We start from the raw sequence: 26185 nt of genomic DNA, 5'->3' as shown, positions 1-26185 counted from the left end.
CACTGAAGGCATTCAAGAGGTAGCTGGGCAGCCACCTGTCAGGTGTGCATGTTACCAAATTCTTCCAAGGTACACAAGAAGTGGAGTGTACTGTAAAAGACCAACCCAAATTGTGTTTGCATTTGATTGTGTGTAGATTTAATAAGAAAATTAGTAAGAAGGACATTTAATAAGAAAACAGATTTTGAAGCCTTTCTATGGCACAGTGCTTGAGTTAGTCTCAATTGCTATTTTTTTTTTTGCAATCAGTGCAAAGTTGTCATTGTTGAAAGAATATGCACCATTATTTTCCTAATAAAAGGATGTTATCTTTACCTACAACACACCTAATGGATTCTGACCTTGGCCAAGAAGCCCCTTCACTTGTTTAAGTCCACATTTCCCAGCATTCATTACTGGCAATCTGAAACCCACCAACTTAGCTCCTGAGAAACTCTGGTGTGTCTGGAGTTGCTCTTTGAGAATATCTGGTGCTAGTCAGGGTATCATACTGAGTAGTGTTTCATTGAAAATTTCAACCTTATGTAAGTTCAGGACCAAGCAGGACTTCTGGGTACTATCAAACTTGATTTGGCTGTCCTGAAAGATAGCTGTTGTAACTTTGTCCATGATAGCTCTGTTTGACTTACACTGTGTTGCTAGGAATTGCAATTGGGGAGAGTGTTGTTGCATTCAGGTTCTGTGTGCAGGCTTCCCATAGGCATCTAGTTGGCCAATGTAAAAACAGGATGCTGAGCTAGATGGGCCATTGCCCTGATTCAGCAGGGCTACTCTTCGGTTCCACTAAGGCCATTCTCAGTTAATAAAAGTTACATATTGAAAACATATAATAACTTCTTAAAAGGTTAATATATCTTCCACACAACTAAAGAAGATGGCTAATTATTTTTAATATGCTTTATGGATGTTTTTAATGTTTTGTCATTTATGTATCACCCTGGGCTCCTTCTGGAAGGAAGAGCAGATATAAATTTAATAGATGATGATGATGATGATGATGATGATGATGATGGAGTTGCCAAGCAAATGAAAACGGAAGTATCTTCATCTTGGGTGCATTAATTAGTCTTGCCAGAATATTTGTATCTTGTTTAAAGATATTTTAGTTCTATTTACTTTCTCTTCTGCAAGCACCCTTTGTTTTACCAATCTTCCTAAAGACTTCAAAGGCAGTGTCCAAATCTTTAACCTCATTTTGTTAAGATACTTTTTTGTTGTTGCCAGTGAACATAGTGACACCCCCACATACACACAAACACAAAAAATATAAAAAACTAACCCAAGTCCCTTATAAAGTTTTGCTTTGTTTTTCTGCAATATCTATGTGCATTTTTGGACTACACCAAGCCTGCCTCGTTAAAAACCAGTTCACTCAGTTTCAGTTTCCTAGAGCTGGATGGACCACATAGAACCCAATGCAGAAAACCTATGGTCTAGCAGGAAAGCTGGATCACTCCGGCAGTGGTTAACGCTGTGGCAGCCCTATCACCCAACTTCCAAAAGGGCATTAATGGCGTCATGCTGATTGGCTGTTCAGAGCCATTTGTCAGAGGCCACCAAATATTGTCAAAATCTCTTAGTCACTCATTCTGCAATCAATCCCAGAGGCTGCCAAGATCAGATATGTGACCATAAGAATAAGTTTTGTATTAGTTTGCCTAGTGCAGGATCAGTTAGACCAATGTTCTGGTTCTATTTGCCTTTTGATTGTGCATAGTCACTGTTTCTTCCCATTTCTAAGCTATACTGTTTTGTGGGCACACTCAAGGGCTATTTGTCCCTCCACGTTGCTTAAAATGTTTGGGCTGCAGTACTGGTTTAAAGTGCATGGGAGATCAAGAGGGGTGAAAGGCTGAAGCCGTTAGGCAGGGGACTTGGAATTCGGCTGGCAGTTCCCTTAAAACCAAGTAGACCACCCTAAGGCAGTGGGAATTCCACATCCCTTGCCATACTTGACAAATAGGTGGGTGTGTGACAAGAAGTGATCAGAATAGGCTGGTCACCTATTGCTAGCGTGTTGCCCTGTTGGATACTGAAGCAAGATGTCACCATCTGTCACATCTAGCACAGTCCACACATAACCAAACTGTTAACTTAAAAACCTCTTACCTTAAACATTTTCTTAACTGAATAAAGTGTGCAGTACACACAGATTTAATAATATAATTTCTCAATCTGACAATTGCGATGTTTTGTTGTCGTGACTCAGCATTTATATCAAAAATTTCATCTAAATTTGCTCTTGCCCTTTCTGTTTGAAAAATTACTACATTGACTGTTTTTCAGTAGAAAGCTTCTATATGACCTTTTGTAAAATTAGATCTTGCACATTTGAAAGTAATGCTGAATAGGCTAAAATAATACTCAATTGTTAAAAGAAATGTCCTGTAAATTAATACTCTCACCTTAATCCTATAGTCAGAACTTATATAGAATTTTGGCATTCACACATTAATGATTTCAAATGCAGAGTTTAGTCAATGTCTCAGATGGACAAAGCCATACATCTGAGTGCTCTCACAAATGAGATTTGCAGTGTGTCTGACCCATGTTCTTCTGCAGTACAATTGGATTTGGAGATGGATAAGGCATAATGTCAGCGCAGACTGTTGGAGTATGTGAGCTCTGTTGCAAGTAGATGGAAGCAAAGGCAGGGTTAGAGAGGTCAAGTTTCAGAGTTCACAAAGGTGTATGCACTTTGGTGGTTTTGACCTCACTAAATGGCATATCTGCCTTTGACAGTTACTCTGAATCCCTACAAGAGCATACATCAAAAAGGTAGATTGTGTGTGTGTGTGTGTGTGTGTGTGTGTGTGTGTGTGTGTGTGTGTGTGTTATGCACAAATGTCTATATTGGCAAAGTTTTCTGTGGAATGTGAATAATATGGAAACTTGCATGTCTGTATTAGCAAATAAGGATGTTCTGCTTCAGTGCAATTTTTCCCCATAAAGATTAGTAAGAACATTATTAATAATAATAATAAATAAAAAATAATTTCCTGGCCTTACATGTCAAGACACAGTAGCATTCAGTTCAGCAAGTTTTGCAGAATGTCATGGCACAGTCCTCAGCAAAGAGGGCCAGAACATGCAGCTGTTCATACAAGAGAGCCAGAGTGGCAAAGTGGTTAGAGTATCGTACTCAAATCCCCACTCAGCCATGAAGCTCACTGGGTGACCTTGGCCCAGTCATTGCCTCTCAGCTTAACGTACCTCACAGGGTTGTTCTGTGGATAAAATAGAGAGGGGGAGAAACATGTATTCCACCTTGAGCTCCTTAGAGGAAAGGTGGGATATAAATAAACAAACAAATCCAATCCAATAATATGTAAAAAGACATGTTGATGAGTAAAATCCATAGTGATTTATTTGGAGGATATTTTTTCAGTGTAGAATTTAGCTTAGCTGGGGCAAACATCCAAAGAATCTTACTGCTTGAAAGAGTTGTCTTTCTAAGCAATGACTTCAGCTTCAGGTAGGAATGCCCCCAGTATTTCGTCAGCTGCTGTTGGGATTGCAGAAATGATTCTGAGTTCTTGATTATAACAGATTTGAAGCAAATATGTTGCATATTGGAGTGGGACACAACAGGGCAAGAGGTAAGCATGTAGGGAAGTGACTTTAGTGGGAAAAGATAATGACAAAATGTTACAGTGAGGAATCTTTCCTTGCCCCCTCTCTGCTTGAGTTCATATATTTAGGAGGAGGGGTGTGAGTGTGCACATGTGTACTATTTTCCTTTCCTAGTTTCTAAAAATTTCAGAAACAGACACTGGAGAAAGTGCAGCTCAGGATGTTTCTAGACATGACCCTCTATTTAGGGTAGCTGCTTGACATTGTCAACTGGTAATCTATTTGTCAGTGACCTTACAATAAAGCAGCAGCAACTAGAAGTGCACGCAGTTAGTCCATACAAAGCAAGACTAAGCTGATGTAGCTGCTCTGAGGTTCAGTACAGAGGTTCAAACTTAAGTTGAAAAAACATGAACTGTTGATTGATAAGTACCCATCTTGAATGGTAAAAAACAGAAACTAGCAACTTCTTGATAGGTATATTTAATATTTTTACAGGCTTTTCGGGAGGACCTGGAATCTCTTATACAAGAGCAGATGAAGAAAGGCAATAACCCAACTGGATTGCTTGCCTTACAGCAGATTGCTGACTATATTATGGCAAGCTCTTTTGCAGGATTTTCTTCATCTCCTCTAAGTAAGTAAAGTGTGTGCAATTAAATAGTAGCTCTTTTTAATAGCTAAAAGGACTTTTACAGAGAATGTCTACCCTATTAGTTTACTCTTTTGGTCCTGGATTAACTTGTGGAATACCTGATATTTATAGACTCCTTGAGAATTTCTTTCTGCTTTTTCAGATTTCATTGTGATTACACATATATGTATATATATGATACCAAAAAGATCCAGTGTTCTGTTTAGTACAAACAAAACTGCTCTATTTAACCCAGGGATAGGCAACGTGGCGCTCTCCTAATATTGTTGAACTATAAATCCCATCAGCCCCAGCCAGAATGACCGGTGGTCAAGGATGATGGGAGTTGTAGTCCAGCAACATAAGGAGGGTACCATGTTGCCTATCCTTAATTTAATCTATAATTTGGATTGGAGGCAACAGTTTAAAAAATACATTGATAACCTTTTAATTTAATTTAATTGTTAATTTAAGTCATCAGGAAAACATTAAAGGGGTGGCTTCTCTTTGTGTGCAATGCATCTTTGCAAGTTAAAAAGTGACATTTTGTTGTGGAATTCAGATTCAAGTAGTGTTTCAAGGCACATGTCTGTATCAATAACTTGGTTCTGCCTTCTTTTTTGAAAGTCAAAAAATGTTCGTTTTCAGGTGCAGTATTTAGTAGTTTAAATTCTAAAGGCTGTTGGGAAGGTAATGGAAATCACAGCAAAGTCAGCAGTTTCTAGCTCGATATAAAATATGACTATATGGTTCCTTTGAAGGTAATGTTGTTACTCAATTTTTAAAAATATGTATATTTTAGGCTGTGGACTGGTTACACCCATCAATGACCTACCTGGGATAGATACCACTACATTTGTAAAGGGAGAAAAGCTTACTCGTTGTAAATTAGCCAGCTTATACAGACTGGCAGATCTGTTTGGATGGGCACACTTGGCCAATTCATATATCACAGTAAGTATCCTGAAGTCAACATTTCTACTACTTCCTTATATATTGAAATATATAGCTAAGCTTTTCAGCCCTATAAATGGCACATTTTCCCAGAATTAAACATATAGTTTTGATAGTATTACAGTAATCTTTTCCGCTCCATTTCCAGGTAAGAGTAAGCAAAGAGCATGATCATATTCTTATCATTCCAAGAGGCCTATCATTTTCTGAAGCTTCTGCCTCCAATTTGGTATGTACTTAATATAATGAATAATGTTGTATGCTTGAGTTAATTATGTTCAGATTTTTCTTCTGTTTCATTCATTGTTGACCAAAAAGGACATTTCAGAACCTATTGTTCCAAATGGTTTGTTTCATATGTTATGTGCACCATATGATGACATACTGTGTGGTATGTATCATATGTTCCAAATGGTTTCCTTTGAGCAATCTACCAAAAAAAATGTTAACATTTTTCCCAGCTGTTAAAGCACTTGTACCTCATTGTGTCACTAATCTTCAGGTTTGTATTTCCTTTCCCCTATAGCTTTCTGCTGAACAGGGACTTGCATTTTTAACTGGTCCTGTACCAAAATAATCATGTTTAATTTCTCTGATGCTTCTTACCATGTGATCAGCCTACTTGTTCTCTAGGGTTGCCAGATCTCCAGTTTTTGCCCGGAGACTCTGGATTTTTGGAGTCCTCTCTGGGTTTCCAGGTGAGTCACCCCAATCTCCAGACTCTCAGCTTTCATTTTTTAAAAAAATTACATTTCTAGGTGGGTTTGGTTCAAGAGATATACACCAAAACATCACACACACACTGCAACTTCAGTTAAATAAGCTCATAGCTGGCTGCTCTAATTCCATTCAGGTTTGTAGCCAATAACTGAAGTCAAGGTTGTGATTGAAAAGGGATTTGTTGAACCCCAGGCAATAGCTAGAACCCATTGCAAGGTCAGAAAATGGTTGTCTTTTTCTAGTTTATAACTTTGTCTGCGTGTGCAGGTCAGGAGATGTAGAACAAAAAATCACAGCAGAATCTTGGTAAGCAATTGCTCACTGTAAACAATTTCAGTTGTAATAAAAGTGTACATGCAGGATTTTTTAAATTACTTGCAAAATAGCATATTATAAATTTTATCTTTCAAATAATTTTTGAACAGAAATTTAAAAGAAGTGTACATGTAACGTTTAAATTTTCTTAGGCTCTTGAAGAGGGCAGTCTAATTCATAGCCTGTTTTGAAAACCTTCCCAATATGAAACTTTAATCCTATACTTGCTTTTCTCAGAGTAAACCTGCAATCCCACATACCGTCAGTAAACCCCATTGAATTCAGATGGACTTACTTTTGAGTAGACATGGTTAGGATTGTGCTGTAACTCAGTGGGACTTTTGAGTGAATGTAGCAAAGTGTTTGTGTTGTAGATATTTCTCTCCCCCTACAATCCTATTTTTAAAACAATTAGGCAGGGCTTACCTATGTATTTATTTTATTTTATTATTATTGTTATTATTATTATGTGTTACTGCTTTTGTTTTGTAGGAAACTAATATTGATGTTATTTTAAAAAAAATGTTCTGCAATGACCAACTGGTTTTGACAATAAACTATTATATGGGGTGTATATATTTTTACATCCCCAGTGTTGGAATCTTTCCAACAACCTTGTGAGGTAGGGATGGAAACCAAGGTAGCTCACAATAAGAACTAAATGCATTTAAAATCCAATAACCATAAAACAAGTTTGAAACAGTTGCAAAACAGCATAAAGTGGCATGATTCTGAATTTTGGGTTGGGTGAGTGAAGTTCTTTATCACTGAGGTTGCAGTCCTGTGCATTATTCCCTGTTTGAATAAGCCCCATTGAATACATTGGGACTTGCTTCTGAGTAAACATGCATAGGATTGCACTATAAATATCTTCACAGATTGTGTAAAGAATAAACATGTCTAATAGTCCTGCTTATATAAATATTTCTTCATAGTATGTCTCGATAAGTATCTGATTTCACATTATGGTTGTACATTATTTTTTCCTCTACATTTTAAGTGTGCCTTTCTTGCTTGGGGTGGTCAAGGTCCCACTCTGTTTTCAATCTGAGGGGCAGATTAGACTGAGAGATGGTGAGTAGCCCATGGTCACCAAGTAAACTTTGTAGGTGATTTCCATTTTTTAAAATTAATTAAAATGATTTACATGCAGGCAAAGTTTATTAAGTAGATCCACACAATACATTTAGAACATGTTCAACTTGCATTTAAAGTGCATGACTTCCTCCAAAGGATCCTGGGAAGTGTAGTTTCCCCTCATAGTTATAGTTCCCACTACCCTTAACAAATTACAGTTCCCATGATTCTGTGGTGGGATTCATGTGCTTCAAATGTGTGTTGAATGTGCTTTAAATGAATGGTGTGGATTTGTCCTGGATGTGCTGTGCATTCATTTGTGAATTGAAAATAACAATTTTAAAAGATACTTATTTAGGGGAAGGGCTGTAGCTCAGTGGTAGGGCACATGCTTTGCATGCAAAGGTCCAAAATCCAGTCTCTGGAAAAGACTTGCCTGGAATCCTGAAGAGCCAATAGTAGGACATGTCACCAATACTGACCTAGATGGTACCAAGTGGCCTGACTCAGTATAAGGCAGATTCCTTTATTTCTAAAAGAGGAAAGAGACCCAAGGGCCACAGTGACTCCAAAATTTATTTATGTGTTTTATTTACAACATGGTTATACCACTTTATTGTAAAAAACCTCAACGCGGTTACAGTGAAATTCTTGACAAAAACAGTTAAAGACAGTTATTTAAAAACACTTAAAATAATAAAACCAACAATGAGTTAAACACAGATAACAAACAATAGCTTCTACATGTCTGGGTACATTTGCCCAAACGAAAATATTTTTAGCAGGTGCCAAAAAGAGTATAATGAAGGTGTCTGCCTGATGTCAGTAGGCAGGGAGTTCCAAAGCATAGGTGCTACCACACTAAAGGATTGATTTCTTACAAGAGCAGAACAAGTACTATGTGGAACCCGTAACATGGAAAGCCCACCTTGAACTTGGCTTGGTAGCAAATCAACAATTAGTACAGATTTCAGAGGAGAGGTATTATGTGCTGACAGAGTCTCACTCATGTTAGCAATTGTGCTACAGCATTGTGCACTAACTGCAGCCCCCGGGTCAGGTTGTGTTGCATGGGGATTTCTGTGACCTTGGCTGACGCTGCCATGATTTTTTAAAGTTTTGATTAGAACCCTGACTGGTTGTGGGATGCTGAATTTTCTGCCTTACTCATAGGAATCTTCTTGTAGTTCGTATGGTATTGCATTTAGGAAATCATCACTGTCTTTTGTTGTTGTTTTTCTGTTTACATTTAATTTACCTCTGACATCCATAGAAGCAACAACAGTGGTTCCATGTGTCAGCTCATCCCCCTTAAACCCACTGATGATGCACCTTGTTGTTTGCATGAGGGTTTGTTTCTTGCCCAGTAGTGGTAAAAAAGAATTCACATATAGGAAAGTGTGGCTTCAATTGCTGTTGTTCCCAAGCTACTGTCTGGAAAGGTAGACCAAACCATGTGTGTCTTCTCTCTGTCAGTTATTATTCACTGGAATTGTGTTGGTTGTCAAAGTGAGTTTATAGCAGCCCATATGGTAGGCATTAAAAGATAGGGGATCTTCTTACTTACTCGTTTCTCAAACTCTGTCTGCAGTGAAGGGTTAAGTTTGTGAGGAAGTTCAGAGCAGCCACGTTAAAAGGCAGACAGGGCATTCCAGGCAGGGGTTGCCAACCGTGCTTTGATATGGATATCTTTGCTAACATATTTGGATGAGGATCCTTAGTCAAGCCTTACCAACAGCACAATCCTAACCATATCTACTCAGAAGTCCTGTTGAGTTCTCTGGGGTTTAGTCCCTTAATAAGTGTGCTTAGAATTGCAGCCTTCAGGAGCATCCATCTCCTGAGTGCTCCCATCTAACATCTCCACAACACTAGGCTCCCTTTTTCCTATAATAGCCTTCTGATGCCTGCTGTGGCCTGAGGGCACTTAAACCCTTCTTGCCAGAAGCCAGTATGCTAGATTGAATGTTCCCTACCCAGGCTCCCTAAGCAGATGAGAAGGAATGATCTCGTCTCTTCAGCTAGACCTGGGAACACCCTCATTTAGCTAAGATTTCTATCTTAATTTCCAGTCAGATTTTTTTGAGTAGTATGCTCCAAGCAACTGTGGTTGATGCTCAATATATCATTCTTAATGACATTACTAGGGCCACCCCATGACATTACTAGGTTCAGCCCCTGAAATCTCAGGATTTGGAAGGCTTCTGATCTGGCAACCTTATTGTTCTCTGTTGTTGTCTCTCCCACTCATACTTATGATTATGTTTGATTCTGGGCTTCTAATTAGCTAATTTGAAACTTGGTTATTCGCACTGCACAATCTAGATGTATATACTAGGAGAGCAGGAATGGAATGAGCCAAACAAGACAGCCTCTTTGTGCCTGCAGAAATAGTTTCTTAAGCAGAACAACTATTTTTAAAAGGCCTTTCTAAAAGACTACATTCCCTCTCTGGCATCTTATATGCTGTGATGACAGTAACCCAAGCGCCAAAAGGTCCTTAGTACAGAGCCAAATGTCCTGGAAACAACATGGTCTACAGCTTCTGAGCAGGGTCCCAGTGGGAAAGAGCCTGAGATACAGTTTTTGCAGCATGCAACGTGACAGGGAAGCACAGTGACTTGACACTCAAGGCTTGATCTGGGCTGAAGAACTACTTTTAGGGAAATTGTACCTGATCATAATATAAAGGAGCATCTATACTGCAAGCCTGGTAATTACAAACTACAGTAGCATCACTATTCTCCTTCTGAGGGTTTGTCCCTTTTTCTTCAATGTTCATTAGACAAACTAGAACGTAAATATGGCAGGGCCAATTGAAATGGCTTGAAAAATACCGTGTCACACTTATTTAAATCTTTGTTAGGAATTCTAGTAATATACGCTTGTTTCTCACCTTGATATCTGACGAGTTATAAAAACCAAGACTGAAATGTAATTTGTGGTGTTTGACCAATTTGCTTCCCTGACTTGTCTTTTCAGGTAAAAGTGAACATACTAGGAGACATAGTTGACCAGGGAAGCACCAATCTAAATATTGACAGTTCAGGATTCAGCCCTCATGCAGCCATCTACTCCATGCGCCCTGATGTTCGATGTGTGATCCACATACACACTCCAGAAACAGCAGCTGTAAGTCTGTTCTCTTAATGTAGCATAAAGAAGAAAAAGTTCCAGTATTCAGCATTAATCCCAAGCATTAATCCTGGGATTGATGGAGCCTCCGGATTGATTTGTGTTGTGAATCCTGTAAACTCCAGCAAGACTTTAATAGGTTGTTGCTCTTCAAAATATTGATCAAACCTTTCCAACCATTGATCTCTCATCTTCTCATATGCTTACACATTTATACAAACACAAATTCAGTTTCTTATTGTCATTAGATTAATTTGTTTTGAAGCTACCACCAGTTGTACAGAAGTACTACACTTGAATTATGCTCTTGTACATTTAATTTTCATATTCCTGAGTCTGCTTCTCCTGAGGTAGCTTTATTCTTATTAACTGTAATGTATACAATACTATAAAGAGAAGAACCAACAAAATGAAGTCTTGCACATCTTAGAGATTAAAGTTCAGTGCTGTTCTTTTTGGGGGGTTGCAATGGTAAAGACAATGTTAATTGCTTGTAAACCACTGTGAGCTTTTATTACAATCAAGTGGTACATAAATTTTGTTTGTTAAATAATTTGGTTTGTATTTTCAGGTTTTGCATTATTGATAAGTTTGACACCAGGCGATCTCATTCTGATTTTATGCTATGCATAGTCATTAAACAACAAGGTGGTAAATATGATGTTCATGGTGCAAAAGTCCAGCTCAAATGGAACCATCTACTAACATATTGATGTATATTAGATTAGTTACAGTACATGCATTAATAATCTGTTGGGCTTATTCAGACTGAATACGTGGATAAAATAAGTTTTATATTACAGAAGTATATAATAATAATAATAATAATAATAATAAACAACCTGCTCTTCACCCTAAGGTCTCAAGGTGGGTTACAACATTTTAAAATATATCCTTAAAAACAATTTAAAACAACTTAAAATCACACTAATTAACAAATAATTACAGATACACCACAGCTAACAAATAAAGTTATCCAAACATTCTTTTATGAATGCATATTTATTTATTTATCTGTTGTGTGTAACATCATTATTTTATGTATTAGACTTGTACCCAAAGGTCTCCAAGCGACTTACAACACATTTAAAATATAAATACATTACACCAGTTAAAGAAAAAATCTAACTAATGTATTGTTTCTATGTGTTGCTTATAATGATAAAGTCTTCAAATATTTTTATTTGAAGAGAAGGAGAATTTATAACTATATGCAAGGTGTTTAAGAATGGCAATACCAGGAAGGAATATTTATTTGTTAAATTTCTATTCTGCCCCCCCAGAGGAACCCAGGGTGGCAAACAACAAACAATACAATACAATAAAAACTTTTAAAACAGTCATATATCCTCGCAGCTAATAATTTCAAGGTGGTCAGTAACAGTATATTTCAGCCATCACCTAGGTAAACAGGAATGTTTTCAATTCCTCCTGAATGTTTATAATGAGGGAGACAGATGCACCTCACCAGAGAGGGCATTTAAAATGTACTCTTTACGTACTTTGGTCCCAAGCTGTTTAGCGCTTTGTGTGCTAGTATTAACACCTTGAATTGGGCACAGTTGCTCACTGGCAGCCAGTTTAACACTTTCAGGACTTGGTAACACATGGTCCTATTGGGCTGCCCCACTCACCAGCCTAACAGGTACTGTACACTAGCTGCGGCTTCCGGACCATCTTCAAGGGCAGCCTCATGGAGAGCACATTGCAACACAGGTGGGAGGATATTAGAGCATGGATAACTGAAACCAGGCTATTCTGGTCCAGGAACAGCCGTAGCTGGAAAACCACCCTAAACTGGCATAAGCACTTCTAGCCACAGAAGCCACTTGGGACTCCAGTGTCAAGTTAGAATTCAGGAATACTACCAGACTACAAACTACTTCTTTCAGGCAGAGTGCAATCCCTCCCAAAACAGGTCATCCACCTGATTCCCATATATGGCAACTGCCCATCCATAGCACCTCCATTTTATCAGGATTCGCCCTCCGTTTATTGGTCCCCATCCAGCCCATCATTGCTTCCAGGCACCAATCCAATACCTTCACAGCATCTCCTGATTCAGAAGGAATGGAGACACAGAGCTGTGTGTCAACAGCATACTGATTACACTGTGCTCCAAATCCATGGATGACAGTTCCCAACAGTTTTGTATAGATGCTGAAAAACATACCCTAGTGGGACTCCAAAGCTTAAAAGTCATGGTTTTAAGCAACAATCCCCAAGGGCTATTTTCTGGTTGTGACGTTGCAGGCAAGAATGGAACCACAGTAATATAGTCCTTCCAACTTCCACCACTCTGAGTCATTACATGGTCACTGGTGTTGAAAGCCGCTGAGAAGTCAAGTAGAATAGGGCTACACTCCACCTGTCTCTCATTAAAGGTCAAGGCAACCAGGCACCTGGAGCAACCAGTCAGGGAAACCATGGCTATTTTGGTGCTAAAACTGGGTCTGAACCCAGACAGAAATGGGTCTAAATAATCTGGTCCAGGCGCACAGCTGGCGGGCCACCATTTCTCCACCCAAATATAGTATATGTAACTCCTCTCCTCTTACAGTGGCCCAGTTTGCACATAACCTGTAAGCTGCAGCATATGAGCAAACATGCAGGTTCCCAGAGAGAAGGTTGTGGCTGCTCCGTTCCTGCTGTTGCTGCTGTTGTGCTCTCTGGGGCTAAGCCGTAGTTTGGCTTAGTGTTGTTGGGTTATGTCTGAACCTGGGCTAGTGGTTTGTCTCCCCTAAACAAACCACAAGCATTAAATCCAGGACAGGCCTTGGTTACAGCTCCAGACAAACCACTTGTTCCAGACAAACCACTGTTTGAGCTCAGACGTAATGCTACGCCAAACCATTGCTTAGCCCTAGGTAGCATGGCAGCAGCAGGACCAAGGGAGGAGCACAGTGGCCATAATCTTCTCACACCCTGCACACTTTTGCATTTACACTAAGCCATGGTATGGCTTAGTGTTATGTATGAACCAGGTCACAGTGTTAGTAAAGAAAAAGTAAGTCTGGTTTCCAGACTATGTCCTTGCACTCAGCTGCACAGTATATAGTAGACTCCCTGAATAGCTTCTGAGACATTCATTATGAGCTAAGAAGACACCTAGGTTGTATTCAGTGTTGTCCCTTGACTGATGGAGATGCTTCTAGTAATAGAATGGGTAAGGAGGCTATTTTTAGTGATTCAATCTCTTCCATGTCACTTCCCCAATTGTTATGTAGTCTTTTGCCCAATCCTCTGCAGCTGATTTCTTTGTGGGAAGGGGAATGAGGAGACCTCTATTGGGAAGGTTGAATACTCAAAAATCATCTTCCTTTCCCATTCCGTTGACAGAAGCATCTGCTAGATCAAAGAGCCTTCCAACAGCAGGGGGACACCATTAGGTACAACTCTTCATCTTTTTTTAGAACTTCCCTTTCACTTACCCTATTTAATTCTGACGCTAACTCTCTTGTCCACATTTACTTCAAAATCCATATGTTGGCAGTCCATCCATAAAACTCCCACAAGGTCTGTTATCAACTTGGTAGGAATCCTTGCTCTTCTAGTTTTGAAATAGTTGTGAATTAAAGTTGTTAAATAAGTACTTTCAGACTCACCTGACAGAGAGTTTTCACATTTCTTCCATGATACAAATTTTCCTTCTTTCAACAGGTTTCTTCCATGAAGTGTGGTATACTCCCTATCTCTCAGGAGGCTCTTATTCTAGGAGATGTTGCATACTACAATTATCAAGGTTCTCTGGATAAGCAGGAAGAAAGAATTCAACTCCAGAAAGTTCTTGGACCAAGCTGTAAGGTATTCCACTGTAGTTAATATTTTTGTTCAAGGTTTCTAATCTTTTTCAGTTCCTGCCACTTATGAATGTCTCCATTCCTTAGGTGCTGGTCTTGAGAAACCATGGAGTAGTAGCACTGGGAGAGACATTAGAGGAGGCCTTCCACTACATCTACAATGTTCAAGTAGCTTGTGAAACACAGGTGAGAGAGAGAGAGGTGTGAAGCACTTTAAATGCTTGAAAATGCCATATAAACAGACTAAAAAAAAAACTGTGTGTGCTTTTAATAGGATGCTTGATATTTAGAGCAATTATGTACTGAAAATCCAGTGGATAAAGGGAAAACTTTATTTTTTAGAACACACAAAAGTGTCCTAAACACAAAAGTAGCACAGTCCTTGCCCTACTATCGAGTAGTTGGTACTGCACTTTACAAGATAGCTATTGTGTTTTGTACATGTAAGCATATCATGAGGAAGAATAGTATTAACAAATGGGTTTTTTTTCTATACCTTGACTTTCATATTTAGCCTTCAAACAGTAATTGCAAAAATGCAGATTAATGAGTCATTTATGTGACAGGTACATGCCTTGGCTGGGGGCGGCGTTGACAATCTTCTTATCCTAGACTTGCAAAAATATAAACCTTTCACACACCACGTGGCAGCAACTGGAGGAGGAGGAGTTAATATGGCCTCTCAGTTCAAGTGGAAAGTTGGAGAACAAGAGTTTGAAGCACTGATGAGAATGCTGGACAACCTGGTGCGTTCACAAGTCTAATCTACCAGTTCTCAGTACTCTGAATAAGTTGCTTCCTATGGAATTGTTCCATAAAAAATTCTGCTGTCACTTTTTTCCGTAAATAAGACACCTGAAAAAGAAAAACCAACATGAAGTAGGTTTATCTGCCAACATTTAATATATGCTTAATTGTTTTTCAATGACAGTTCTAGTCCTCACCCATTTTATTTTAGCTTGCTTGTTTGTTGAAGGATATATACCCTGACTTTCAATAAAATTGCCAAGGTGATTTACAAAATTTAAAAACAATAAAACAAATTTTGAAATGACAACAGGGTAGGTGTGAGCCCCCATGAGGAGAGCATTCTATAACTGGGCCACCACCACTGAGAAGTCCTTTTTCCTCAAGAGCCACCTGCCACACCTCGGATGGCAGGGGAACCTGGAGAAGGACTTTTGACAAGGATCTTAGGGTATGAATAGGCACGTGATGCAGATCTTAGTGTATAGATAAGCACATACTTCCTTTGGAGTACAATAAAAGAACCAATTCTTCAGCCTTCTATTATTGGTCCAAAAGATATATTTTTCTTCCTTGTTTGGGAAATTGAATACTGCCTCATGTATTGTCCTGTGCCTTCAGTGATAGGATTGCGTGTGGGGAAAATGTGAAATTTACATATAAATTGTCAAATGCATTTCTCCGGATGTACTTGGAATAGAACCCATTCACACTCTTGTGCATGGGACTGTTGTCAGTAGAACAAAGTATGAAGTGGCTGTGACTGCTAGAATAGATTTGTGGTCCTTCTCTTAGTCAGAAGATGGATAGGTACAGTTTGTGAAAAACTTTTTGTGATATATAGAATCCACCAGCAGTAGGCTTCATCTTGTTTTATACAAGCAACAGATAGGCCCAGATTGCATGTAACACTAAGTCAAACAATGGATTAGCATGAATAAGCAAATGTGTGGGTTCCCAGAGAGATCACACCCACTGCATTCCTCCCCAAGTCCTGCAACTGCTACACTGTTCATAGCTAAGCTATGGCTTGGCTTAGTGTTATGTCTGAATCCAGGCTCATCTCTCCGGGATAAACCGCAAGCAGTAAGCCAAGAACAAACATTGACTACAGCTTGTGGTTTGTCTAGAGCAAGACAAACTATGAGCCTGGGTTCAGACGTAACACTAAGCCAAACCATGGCTTGGCTCTGAGTAGCATAGCAGTAGAAGGACCAAGGATATGCAAAGTGGCCATGATTTCTGCTGTGAGTACCTATGCACTTGCACGTACATGCTTAGCCATAGTTTCACTTATCATTATGTGTGAACTGGGCTGCACTTGATTTGGCTGAGGTGGCGAGGCAATAATTTGGAAACAGCTAGGTTCATATTAGAAAACCTCTTATATCACCCCCACTTTTTATTTATTGGGTTCTGCTCTCTCTGTGTAAGGGTTTACACCCTTTTTGTAGGGCAGACAAGGAGAGAAGGACCCTCGAAGTGCTGAGCCAGCAACCAGCCAAAATGAAAATAATAACTGTTTATTGCAGTCTGATGTGTTTCGGGTATCAAAAGACCCTTTATCAAGGGCAATCTGTGAAAATACATATAAATAACATTAAAATCAATTATAAAATGTCCTTAAGAATATAAACTGCAATCCAACATTTATAAGCTTGTCTATTAAGAATAAACAATGCCATAATGTGCTGGAGGCTGACTCAAACTGAATCAATAAGGAAAAGAGACAACTGAAGTGAAACATAATACAAAATAAAACTTCACATTAAAACTTCACAGAATTGCACATACACCTCGAATTGGGAAGTTTCTTACAGAGCTTCTCTGATTTGAAAAAGCCTGAACTTGGAAAAAGAATGGAGAAAGTATATAAAAGTGAATGTCTTATATACATCACACACTGTTATCTAGTCAATTAGACAAACAAAATTTATAGGAGTAACTGGCTCTTAGAGGAAGACAGAAGAAAAGCATAAAAACTTCACACGACCCTGAAAATAAACATACACCCAAGATTTAACAAGAATTATTATTTGAATTCTTTAAAACTCTTAGAGCTAACTCTTAGAGGGAGGAAAATAAACAATATCCAAACAGGTGGATGTAACCAAACACTGACGACAGAAGAGTTATACATTCCTAAAGGTGTATGATGCTAATCTCAATAGAAATTAATGTTACTTGAAAGTAAATGCAAACATCCACGCAGGTGGCATATAAAGCTGGTGCCTATCATGGAATTAATTAAAAACATTAAAGCTTCACAACTAACTAAAAATAAATGAATTTAAACAGACCCCCCCGAAAAAAGTTTTTTAAAAAATTCTTACAGGGCTTTTTTAGGAACCTGAAAGCAGAAAGAGGATAAGAAAAAGAAAAAAGAAAAATACCTTGTGCAAGTAACACGCTGCTATCTCACTGGTGTAAAAAGCTAAAAGAATTCTTGAAAACAGCTGACTCTTAAAGGAAGGAGGATCAACAGCAACCCACACAGTCAAGTGTGACCACACAGAGAAAGAAGAAGAATTTTCAAGTTCTTAGTTATATGATACTGGTCGTCATAAAAAAGAATGTTATTTAAAAATGAATGCACATACATACAAGTGGCACACCAAACTGCTACCTATCTGGCAATTGTCTATAATAGGGGAGTTATTCCTAAATCTTCATTGAGACCTGTGGGGGATACACTCCTCAACTGGAGGATCCAAAAAATATATATCTTGGGTGCATGTTTATTTTCATGGTCGTGTGAAGTTTTTATACTTCTGTTCTGTCCTCCTCTAAGAGCCAGTTACTCCTATAAATTTTGTTTAATTGACTAGATAACAGTGTGTGATGTATATAAGACATTCACTTTTGTATACTTTTTCCATTCTTTTTCCAAGTTCAGGCTTTTTCAGATCAGAGAAGCCCTGTAAGAAATTTCCCAATTTGAGGTACAGTTCTGTGAAGTTTTAATGTGAAGTTTTATTTTGTATTACGTTTCACTTCAGTTGTCTCTTTTCTTTATTGATTCAGTTTATGAGTCAGCCTCCAGCAGATTTTGGTACTGTTTATTCTTGACAGACAAGCTTATAAATGTTGTATTGTAGTTTATATTCTTAAGGACATTTTATAATTGGTTTTAATGTTGTTTATATTTTCACAGACTGCCCTTGATAAAGGGTCTTTTGATACCCGAACCACTTCGGGCTGCAATAAACAATTATTATGTTCATTTTGGATGGTTGCTGGCTCGGCACTTTGAGGGCTCCCCTCTCCTTGTCTGCGGTGCATTTGGGGTGCCTCCGTCTCTGCTTTCCTACCCTTTTTGTAGGTCCTATGCTGTGAAGCTGCTATGCTGCCATACCAACATTGTTCTACAGTCATCTTTTGGGATGGATCATAGCCAGAGTCCAAACCTTGAAATGTTCGTTTGCCTTGATTATTTGGAGGGGGGGGTATCAAATTTTCATATGAAAATCATTTTTTCTTTAGAATTAATTTAATGCCTAAGCTTTTATTGTCCAAGCACAATAAATAAACATTTTCTCCACTCTTGCATAGGGTTACAGAACAGGCTATGCTTATCGGCAGCCTCTTGTGAGGGAGAAACCCAGGCACAAGAGTGATGTTGAGATCCCAGCCACCGTGACTGCCTTTTCCTTTGAGGATGATTCAGTCCCAATTTCCCCTCTCAAATTCCTAGCACAAAAACAGCAACGGGAGAAGACAAGGTGGTTGAACTCTCCAAATACATATTTGAAAGTGGATGTTCCCGAAGAATCCCGAAATGGAGAAACAAGTCCCCGGACTAAAACCACAGTAAGCTGCTTCTAGTGATGGGTATGGAATGGCCAAAAGGAGATGGGAATAGGCCTGTTGTGACATTGCAGTGGCGTCTATGATAGAAGTGATGATTCCATGATAGATTCCATGAATAGGCTATAACTGTGAAAATGATGGTTTAAAGATGGCAGTGTAGGAGGATGTTGCATTTAGAGCTCTGCCGCCTTTATAATTTTAACATCTTTTGTAATACTTTTAACATCTTTTAAACATCTTTATGGTGGTTTGGAGGGAATGTTTTGGCTGACCACCCTTTTTGCCCTCTTGTAACTGGTGAGGAGGATAAGGAGGTACCAGGAATAAAAACGCCAACTGTAAGAACACAGACAGAGACGAGTGTGACTTACCATCTGGAGCCGGGCCGAGTCGACGCTGTGGGGTCCGGTGGAAAGATATTTGGGACGGATGCCCCCTCTGCTGTTGTTGCTCCTGGCCGCTTCCTGTTGTGGCCTGCGCTCTCCGCTGCGTCCTGGACCTTTCCTGCTGCTGCGGCCGCTGTGGCCTGTGGTTCCCGCCGTGGTTTGTGTTCACTTGGCCACTGCCGCTGCCACTCTGGCTGTGGCCTGCGTTCTCGCCGCGGCCTGTGTGGTTGTCGTCGTTGTATGCCGCCACTGCGGCCGCGTTTTCGGCCGTGGCCTGTGCCTCCCTGCCGCTCCTGTTGCAGTCTGTGCTCCCTGCTGCTGCCTGGGCTCCCGCTGCTGCTGTGGCTCGTGCTCCCTCGCGGCTTGTTCCTTTCTGTTGCCGCTGTTGCAGTTGGTGTTCCTGCTGCTGCCTGTGTTTTTGCTGCTGCCGTGACCCGTGTTCCCTCGCGGCTTGTGCCTTCTGTCACTGCCATTGTGGCTCGCGCCCCCCGCCGTTGGGCTGCCCCTTGGACCTTGGGGTGTTTCCTGCTGGCGAGGGAGTGGCCAGCGTCGGGTGTGGCGCGGGGGGGCCGGGTCATGGCACGGGGGTGTCCGCGCTGCCTGGTTGTCTCCGGCGTTCTCGTCGGTGGCGGTGCGGGGCGCCCCCTACTGGCCACAACGGTGAAACAAGAGCCAAGAGGGAGGAACAGGACCTGTGAAGGGGGCAGAGGACAAGGAGCTTTGGCTGTTTTGGCTTCGATTAAGAGACAGAGCTATTGGTGGTGCTGATGAGGTGGTGGAGAGTAAAGACAGCGACTGTGGAGGATGGAGAGAGTCACCGTGGAGAGCCGGGAATGCTGAGGAGTGAGAGGAAAGAGGCCATTCCATCTTGGGAGTGGGGAAGACACAGGCATTTAATTATTTTTACTGAGGGGGAGGCCTGCCTGATCGGTAGACGGGGGGAGGCATGTGTAGACCGGAGGGGAATGCTGAGGGAGGAGTGGGGAGCCACTACATTAAAAGGCTAGGCGGCAGATCCTGGAAGGCGGGTGGCAGGCCACGCCAGTTTAGGGGAACAAGAGATAGATGTGTTATACCCATCCATTGTTCCGGGCCTGTCCACAACCAGAAGATAACTGGGGGATGCAGGACTCCATCCAATCTTCGACTGCTGTTGTGTAATGCCAGGTCTGTAGTGCAGAAGACATCTCTCATCCAGGATATGATCCTGGATGAGAATGCAGACCTGGTATGTATTACGGAGACCTGGCTGGACGAGGCCTCAGCTCCCATACTTGAGGCCATGTGCCCAGCCGGTTTCCGGTACGCACAGCAGCGGAGGATTGGTAGGCGGGGAGGGGGTGTAGCAGTTGTTTATTGGGAGTCTTTGGTTTTCACCAGACCCCCCCTCCATGAGACCAAGTTTGTTGATTGCATGTACTGGAGGTTGGGCCCAAAGGGCAGTTTAGGGATTCTGCTTGTGTACCGCCCACCCCGCTGCACGGCAGACTCCCTGACCGAGGTGCTTGAGGTGGTCTCGGCTGTGCGGTTGCTCTCCCCTAACCTAGTGGTTTTGGGGGACTTCAATGTGCACGCCGAGGCCGCTCTCATGGGAGCCCCTCGGGATTTCATTGAAACCATGACTTCTTGGGAACTGCACCTTAGTAATACAGGGCCCACCCATGTAGCCGGTCATGCTATTGACCTTGTGTTTGTCTCAGGAGGGGAGGGGAGTGCTCTGAAAATGGGGGTGATTTCTACTAACCCCGTGTCATGGTCAGATCACTACCTGGTGAAGATAGACCTCTCAATGCTGCACACCCTCCGCAGGGGACAAGGACCTGTTAGGATGGTCCGCCCCAGACGCCTGATGGAATCTAAGGGATTCCTGAATGCACTGGGGAATTTGGAGCTGACTGAAAGTCGCCCGGTCGCAACCCTGGTGATGGAGTGGAATAGGGAGATCACTAGGACAGTAGACCGGGTGGCTCCGAAACGTCCTCTCCCCCTGAATAGAACTCAGACAGCACCCTGGTATTCTCCACGGTTGCGGGGTCTGAGACAGGAGGTGAGACGACTAGAGCGCCGGTGGCGGAAATCTCGCACTGAGGACGATCAGACACTGGTTAGAGCAGCAATAGCGGCCTACCAGGTGGCAACAAAGGCAGCGAAGAGGGAATTTGTTGCTGCCTCTATTGCATCGGCAGAGTGTTGTCCCAGGAGGTTGTTCCAGGTGGTCCGAAGCCTGGTCGGTCCAGTTGCTCAGGAACCCTTGGAGCATTCTAAAGCCTCCTGTGACACATTTGCTAAACACTTTGCCGACAAAATCGAGCGTCTGAAGAGCATGATTCCGTACGCCGTGGATACAGAAAGTGGGCCAGAATCGGCCAGTTGCATTCCAGTCTGGTGGGATCGGTTTCAGCCTCTCCTTGCTGAGGACGTGGACAAGGTGCTCTCGACTGTGAAGCCAACCACCTGTCTGCTTGATCCTTGCCCTTCTTGGCTCCTTATGAGCTGTAAAGAGAGACTGGGCGTAGGGATCAAGGCGGTGGTAAATGCATCCTTGGAAGAGGGTGCAATGCCACTAGCTCTCAAGGAGGCAGTGATAAAGCCCATCTTGAAAAAGCCCTCCTTGGATCCCCAAGAGTTGGCTAACTTTCACCCTGTCTCAAATTTACTATTTTTGGGCAAGGTGATAGAGCGTGTGGTGGCTAAACAGTTACAGACACACTTGGAGGAAGCAGATTATTTAGATCCATTCCAATCGGGCTTCAGGACTGGGCATGGAACAGAAACAGCCTTGGTCGCTCTGGTGGATGATATGAGGAGGGCGTTGGATAGGGGAGAATGTACCTTCCTCGTCCTCCTGGATCTCTCTGCGGCTTTTGATACTGTTGACCACGGTATCTTGTTGACTCGCCTAGAGAGATTAGGAATGGGGGGCACTGTTTTACAGTGGTTCCATTCCTATCTTTCAGGCAGGTACCAACGGGTGGCATTGGGGGATGAGGTTTCAGACCCTTGGCCTCTTAATTGTGGAGTGCCACAGGGTTCTATCCTCTCCCCCATGCTATTTAACATCTATATGAAGCCGCTGGGAGCTATCATCAGGAGTTTGGGGCTGCAGTGTCACCAATATGCGGATGACACTCAGCTCTATCTTTCATTTAAGTCCTCACCAGAGTTGGCTATTCAGACCATGTCCAAGTGCCTGGAGTCCGTAAGTGGATGGATGGGCAAGAATAGGCTGAAACTAAATCCCGACAAGACTGAGGTATTGCTCGTGGGTGACAAAGGAAGGTTGGGAGACATGGACTTGGTGCTTAATGGGGTGAGATTACCCCTGAAAGACCAGGTCCGCAGTCTAGGAGTCATTCTTGACTCCCAGCTGTCCATGGAAGCTCAAATTTCAGCAGTGAGCCGGGCAGCTTGGTATCAATTACATCTGATACAGAGACTGCGGCCCTACCTTCCTACACATCTGCTCCCACGAGTGATACATGCCCTGGTCTCTTCTCGCTTAGACTACTGTAATGCGCTCTACGTGGGGTTACCCTTGAAAACGATCCGGAAATTGCAGCTGGTACAGAATGTGGCAGCACGCTTAATTAAGCATAGCCGCCGCCGGGATCACATCACCCCGGTGTTAATAGACCTACACTGGTTACCAGCTGTTTACCGGGCCCAATTCAAGGTGTTGGTGTTGACCTTTAAAACCCTATATGGTTTCGGCCCAGTATATCTGAAGGACCACCTCCAGTATCACCAATCAGGCCGCCTTACAAGATCAGCCACACAGGACCTCCTCTCGGTCCCACCGGTCAAAACAGCTAGACTGGTTCGGACCAGGGAGAGGGCGTTCTCGGTTGTGGCCCCCACCCTCTGGAACTCTCTCTCTTATGATCTCCGACATGCCTCCTCCCTGGTGGGTTTTCGCCGAGCTCTTAAGACCTGGCTATTCAGGCAGGCCTATAGGAATTGTGGGGTGGATTAGCTTTTTGATATATTATTGGATGTTTTCTGATGTTAGATTAATTGATAATTGTGTTTTGATTGTTCTTGTATTTTCATATGTTGTAAGTCGCCTAGAGTGTCCGGTAACTCGGACAGATAGGCGACTAACAAATAAAATTGTATTATTATTATTTATTAAAGAACAAGCCGCTTAGGAAGACAATCAGCGAGTATATCTGGATGCCATACTTTGGCAGCAGTCTTGTACACTGATTGGCATAAGTCTTAATTTTTTCCAGTGGGACTAATGTGTAATTCTGGGCAAGAGTTTAGTCTTTAATTCTTTAATGAAAATATTATTTCAAAGTTCTTTATATTGCTTTCCATTTACAAATGGAATTTCTTTGTCTTACAACTCCTCCTGCCTTTTCAAAGCTCTCTGCATTCTCCCTATCCATTGCCTGTCTTCTCCCTCACAAGACTTTCAAGACAGTCAATTTGCTTGCACAGGACCCAAACGTCTTTCCCTGCCTGGTACACACAAGACAGTTTCAACTCCTATGCATGTTTTCTCTACAGTGTGTGCATATTTTGTAACTAGGATGCATAGAACTGTATGTGCTAGCACCATCTCATAGCAAAACTGTCCCAGCTGCAGCAAAACTATCTCAGCAGTAGCAAGTAAACCCACATCCCCAGTGCATTACACGCAGGATTAATACGCATTGGGAGCAGATTTTGAATGGATTGTCTGAATGTCTTCTCAGGCCATAGGTCAATGGTAGAACACGTGCTTTGCATGCAGAAGGTCTTAAGTTCAATCCCTAGCACCTCCAGGAAAGACCGGGAAAGACTCCTGTTTGAAACCATGGAGAGTCACTACCAGTCACAGTGTATACTAGGCTTAGCAGGCATGGTGCCCTCCAGATGTTGTGGACTACATCTCTCATCAGACCCAGACAGCATGGCCAGGGCTCAGAGATCACGGGAGTTGTCATCCTCAGCATCTGGAGGACACCATATTGGCTACCCAGGTCCCAGGCTATGGTATGAAGGCACATGAGGCCAGCACCCTGCTGAAGCTAAATAGGGTCGGGTTTGGTCATTGCCTGAATGGGAGACTGCCTGGGAACCATATGTAAGTCGCCTTGGGTTTCTATCATGAAAAGAAAGGCAGCGTATAAATGTAATAAATAAATAAATAAATAATACCCTGGTCTAGACAATACTGAGCTGCATTGGATCAATTGTATGACTTGGTATAAGCACCTTCCCATGTTTCCAGCATTGGAAACTAGCTCACATTTCCTGAAAGAAAATTAGCATTGAAGGCCAATTTAAATCTGCCCAAGGCTTTTGCAGCACAAAAGTTGTGGGGTAAAGATTTGAGAAAGGATTGCAAGCAATGCCGCTGCTGGCCATACTGAGAATGCCATTAATTTAGGTCGCTGTCCTAGATCTGTGACTTACTTTTCAGTTTTTTGTCTGTAGAGTCCTTTTCTGCAAATGTGGTATAAGAAACAGCATTCTTCCTCACTGTCCTAAGGACAGTATTGTATTCTCTTTCAATATTAGCCAGAGAGCATCTACAAAAACTGAGCATTATGCAAGGCAACTGTCACAGTTTGACTACAGCATAAATTTAACTTTAAAAGATCAGCTCCACCTGGTGGTAGCTTACCAAATGCAACTTGCCTTTTAGTGTCTATCAGCAGTTTTCAATATGAAAAAGTGCTGCTTTAAAGAAACAATAAACATATCTAGAAATAGGAGTGACCTTTATCATGGTAATTTATTAAGAAATGCAGTGGCTGTTTAGTCCTTCATTATAGTATTTTGGCAGTAGAATACTACAGATGGTTAGAAAGTATCCTTGCTACCTTGATATCCAAACTTCAGTACTTCTCAGGTATTTAATTAAAAATACATAAAATCTGTTCCAGCTGGATGACCATTACACTTATTAATATCCTTCTGAAATGATGTAGTGAAAAGCTGAGTGGCATGACTAAGTGCTATTATTAGGTCACTTGCATAACTAAATGTAAACCCCTTTGTCCTGAAAGTTTCCATAGCCTTCACCAACAGCTAAATTGCATTCCTTCCCTTGAATGCAGTCTCCTCTCTTCCAATAACATTCTTCATTTCTCTTTTTATTTCCCAAGTGGATAAAAGCTGAAGATTCGTCTAAGATTAGTGGAGGAACTCCAATCAAAATTGAAGATCCAAACCAGTTTGTTCCTCTGAATACAAATCCAAGTGATGTACTGGAAAAAAGGAATAAGGTAGCAGTTTCTTGAAGATGTAGCTTATTTGCTTCTTGAAAATAGTTAGCAAAGGCAGTGCTTAACTTCTGCTTTCTGAGGAGCATTAAAACCTTTTCATAACGTCTAGAATATACACACTTCTACTGGTATCTTTGAAGTATACTTAGTACTCCCTAAAATTGTCCATAATTTTGTTCTGGGAAACCTTTGGTTTTAAATGCCCATCAAAAATGCCTATTTTGATTATGAAGAAAAATGCTTAATGTGAGGTTTTCTTCTCTTCTACTTTTAACATTACACTATTTTGGAGTTTCCTTCTTCCTTTTTAGTTTTTTAGGAAGAGCTAGCAGTTTCCCTAAGAGAAGACCCGCTGTGGTCGCCTGAACCCTGCTGCTCTCTGCCTGCTTGGTTCCCAGTCAGCCAGTGTACTTAACAGTGTCAGTGAGGAATAATGACAGGGGGCTCTTTGTAAACCCAGACTGCTGGCTGCTTTTTCTCCTCAATACATTCTTCTATTTTCATACTAATTCAAGCTCCACCCTGGGAAATGATTGTTCTGCCAGATACACAATGTTTCATCCAGAAATTCTGGGAATTTCTTACTTTGCATCTGCTAGTGAGCAAAAGAGCTATACCACTACCCTGAGGGAGTTGGCTTAGTTCAGAAGAGATTGCTAGGTTGATCCTTTCCAAGAAAGAGAGCAATGTCACCCAGACATTGCCTTAGATTAGTATTACCAGTTCTAGGCATGCAGCTTTCTTTGGCAAACTTGAGCTATGAGTGTCACAGTGGGAAGCTGTATTTGAATTCATTTTCATTGTGTTGCCAGCTGT

The 26185-nt window shown here is 41.4% G+C and overlaps 1 protein-coding gene across 11 annotated transcripts in view; it reads left to right on the top strand.

The window, feature by feature from the left end:
* The window catches only part of ADD3 (adducin 3), a 243710-nt gene that overhangs the window by 204378 nt on the left and 13147 nt on the right, over positions 1-26185 (top strand). For all 11 annotated transcript variants that reach the window (XM_061636050.1, XM_061636047.1, XM_061636043.1 and 8 more), the window contains 9 exons: positions 4072-4210; positions 5010-5161; positions 5310-5390; positions 10256-10405; positions 14069-14212; positions 14296-14394; positions 14775-14954; positions 18508-18765; positions 25250-25369. In XM_061636050.1, coding sequence (XP_061492034.1) covers positions 4072-4210; positions 5010-5161; positions 5310-5390; positions 10256-10405; positions 14069-14212; positions 14296-14394; positions 14775-14954; positions 18508-18765; positions 25250-25369 — 1323 coding nt within the window. The remainder of the gene's footprint in view (positions 1-4071; positions 4211-5009; positions 5162-5309; positions 5391-10255; positions 10406-14068; positions 14213-14295; positions 14395-14774; positions 14955-18507; positions 18766-25249; positions 25370-26185) is intronic.

The sequence above is a fragment of the Rhineura floridana genome, chromosome 7 (assembly GCF_030035675.1).
Source record: "Rhineura floridana isolate rRhiFlo1 chromosome 7, rRhiFlo1.hap2, whole genome shotgun sequence".
In the NCBI taxonomy this organism is placed as follows: domain Eukaryota; kingdom Metazoa; phylum Chordata; class Lepidosauria; order Squamata; family Rhineuridae; genus Rhineura; species Rhineura floridana.
The sequence above is the reverse complement of the archived record's forward strand: the minus strand, read 5'-3'. Positions and strand labels throughout refer to the sequence as shown.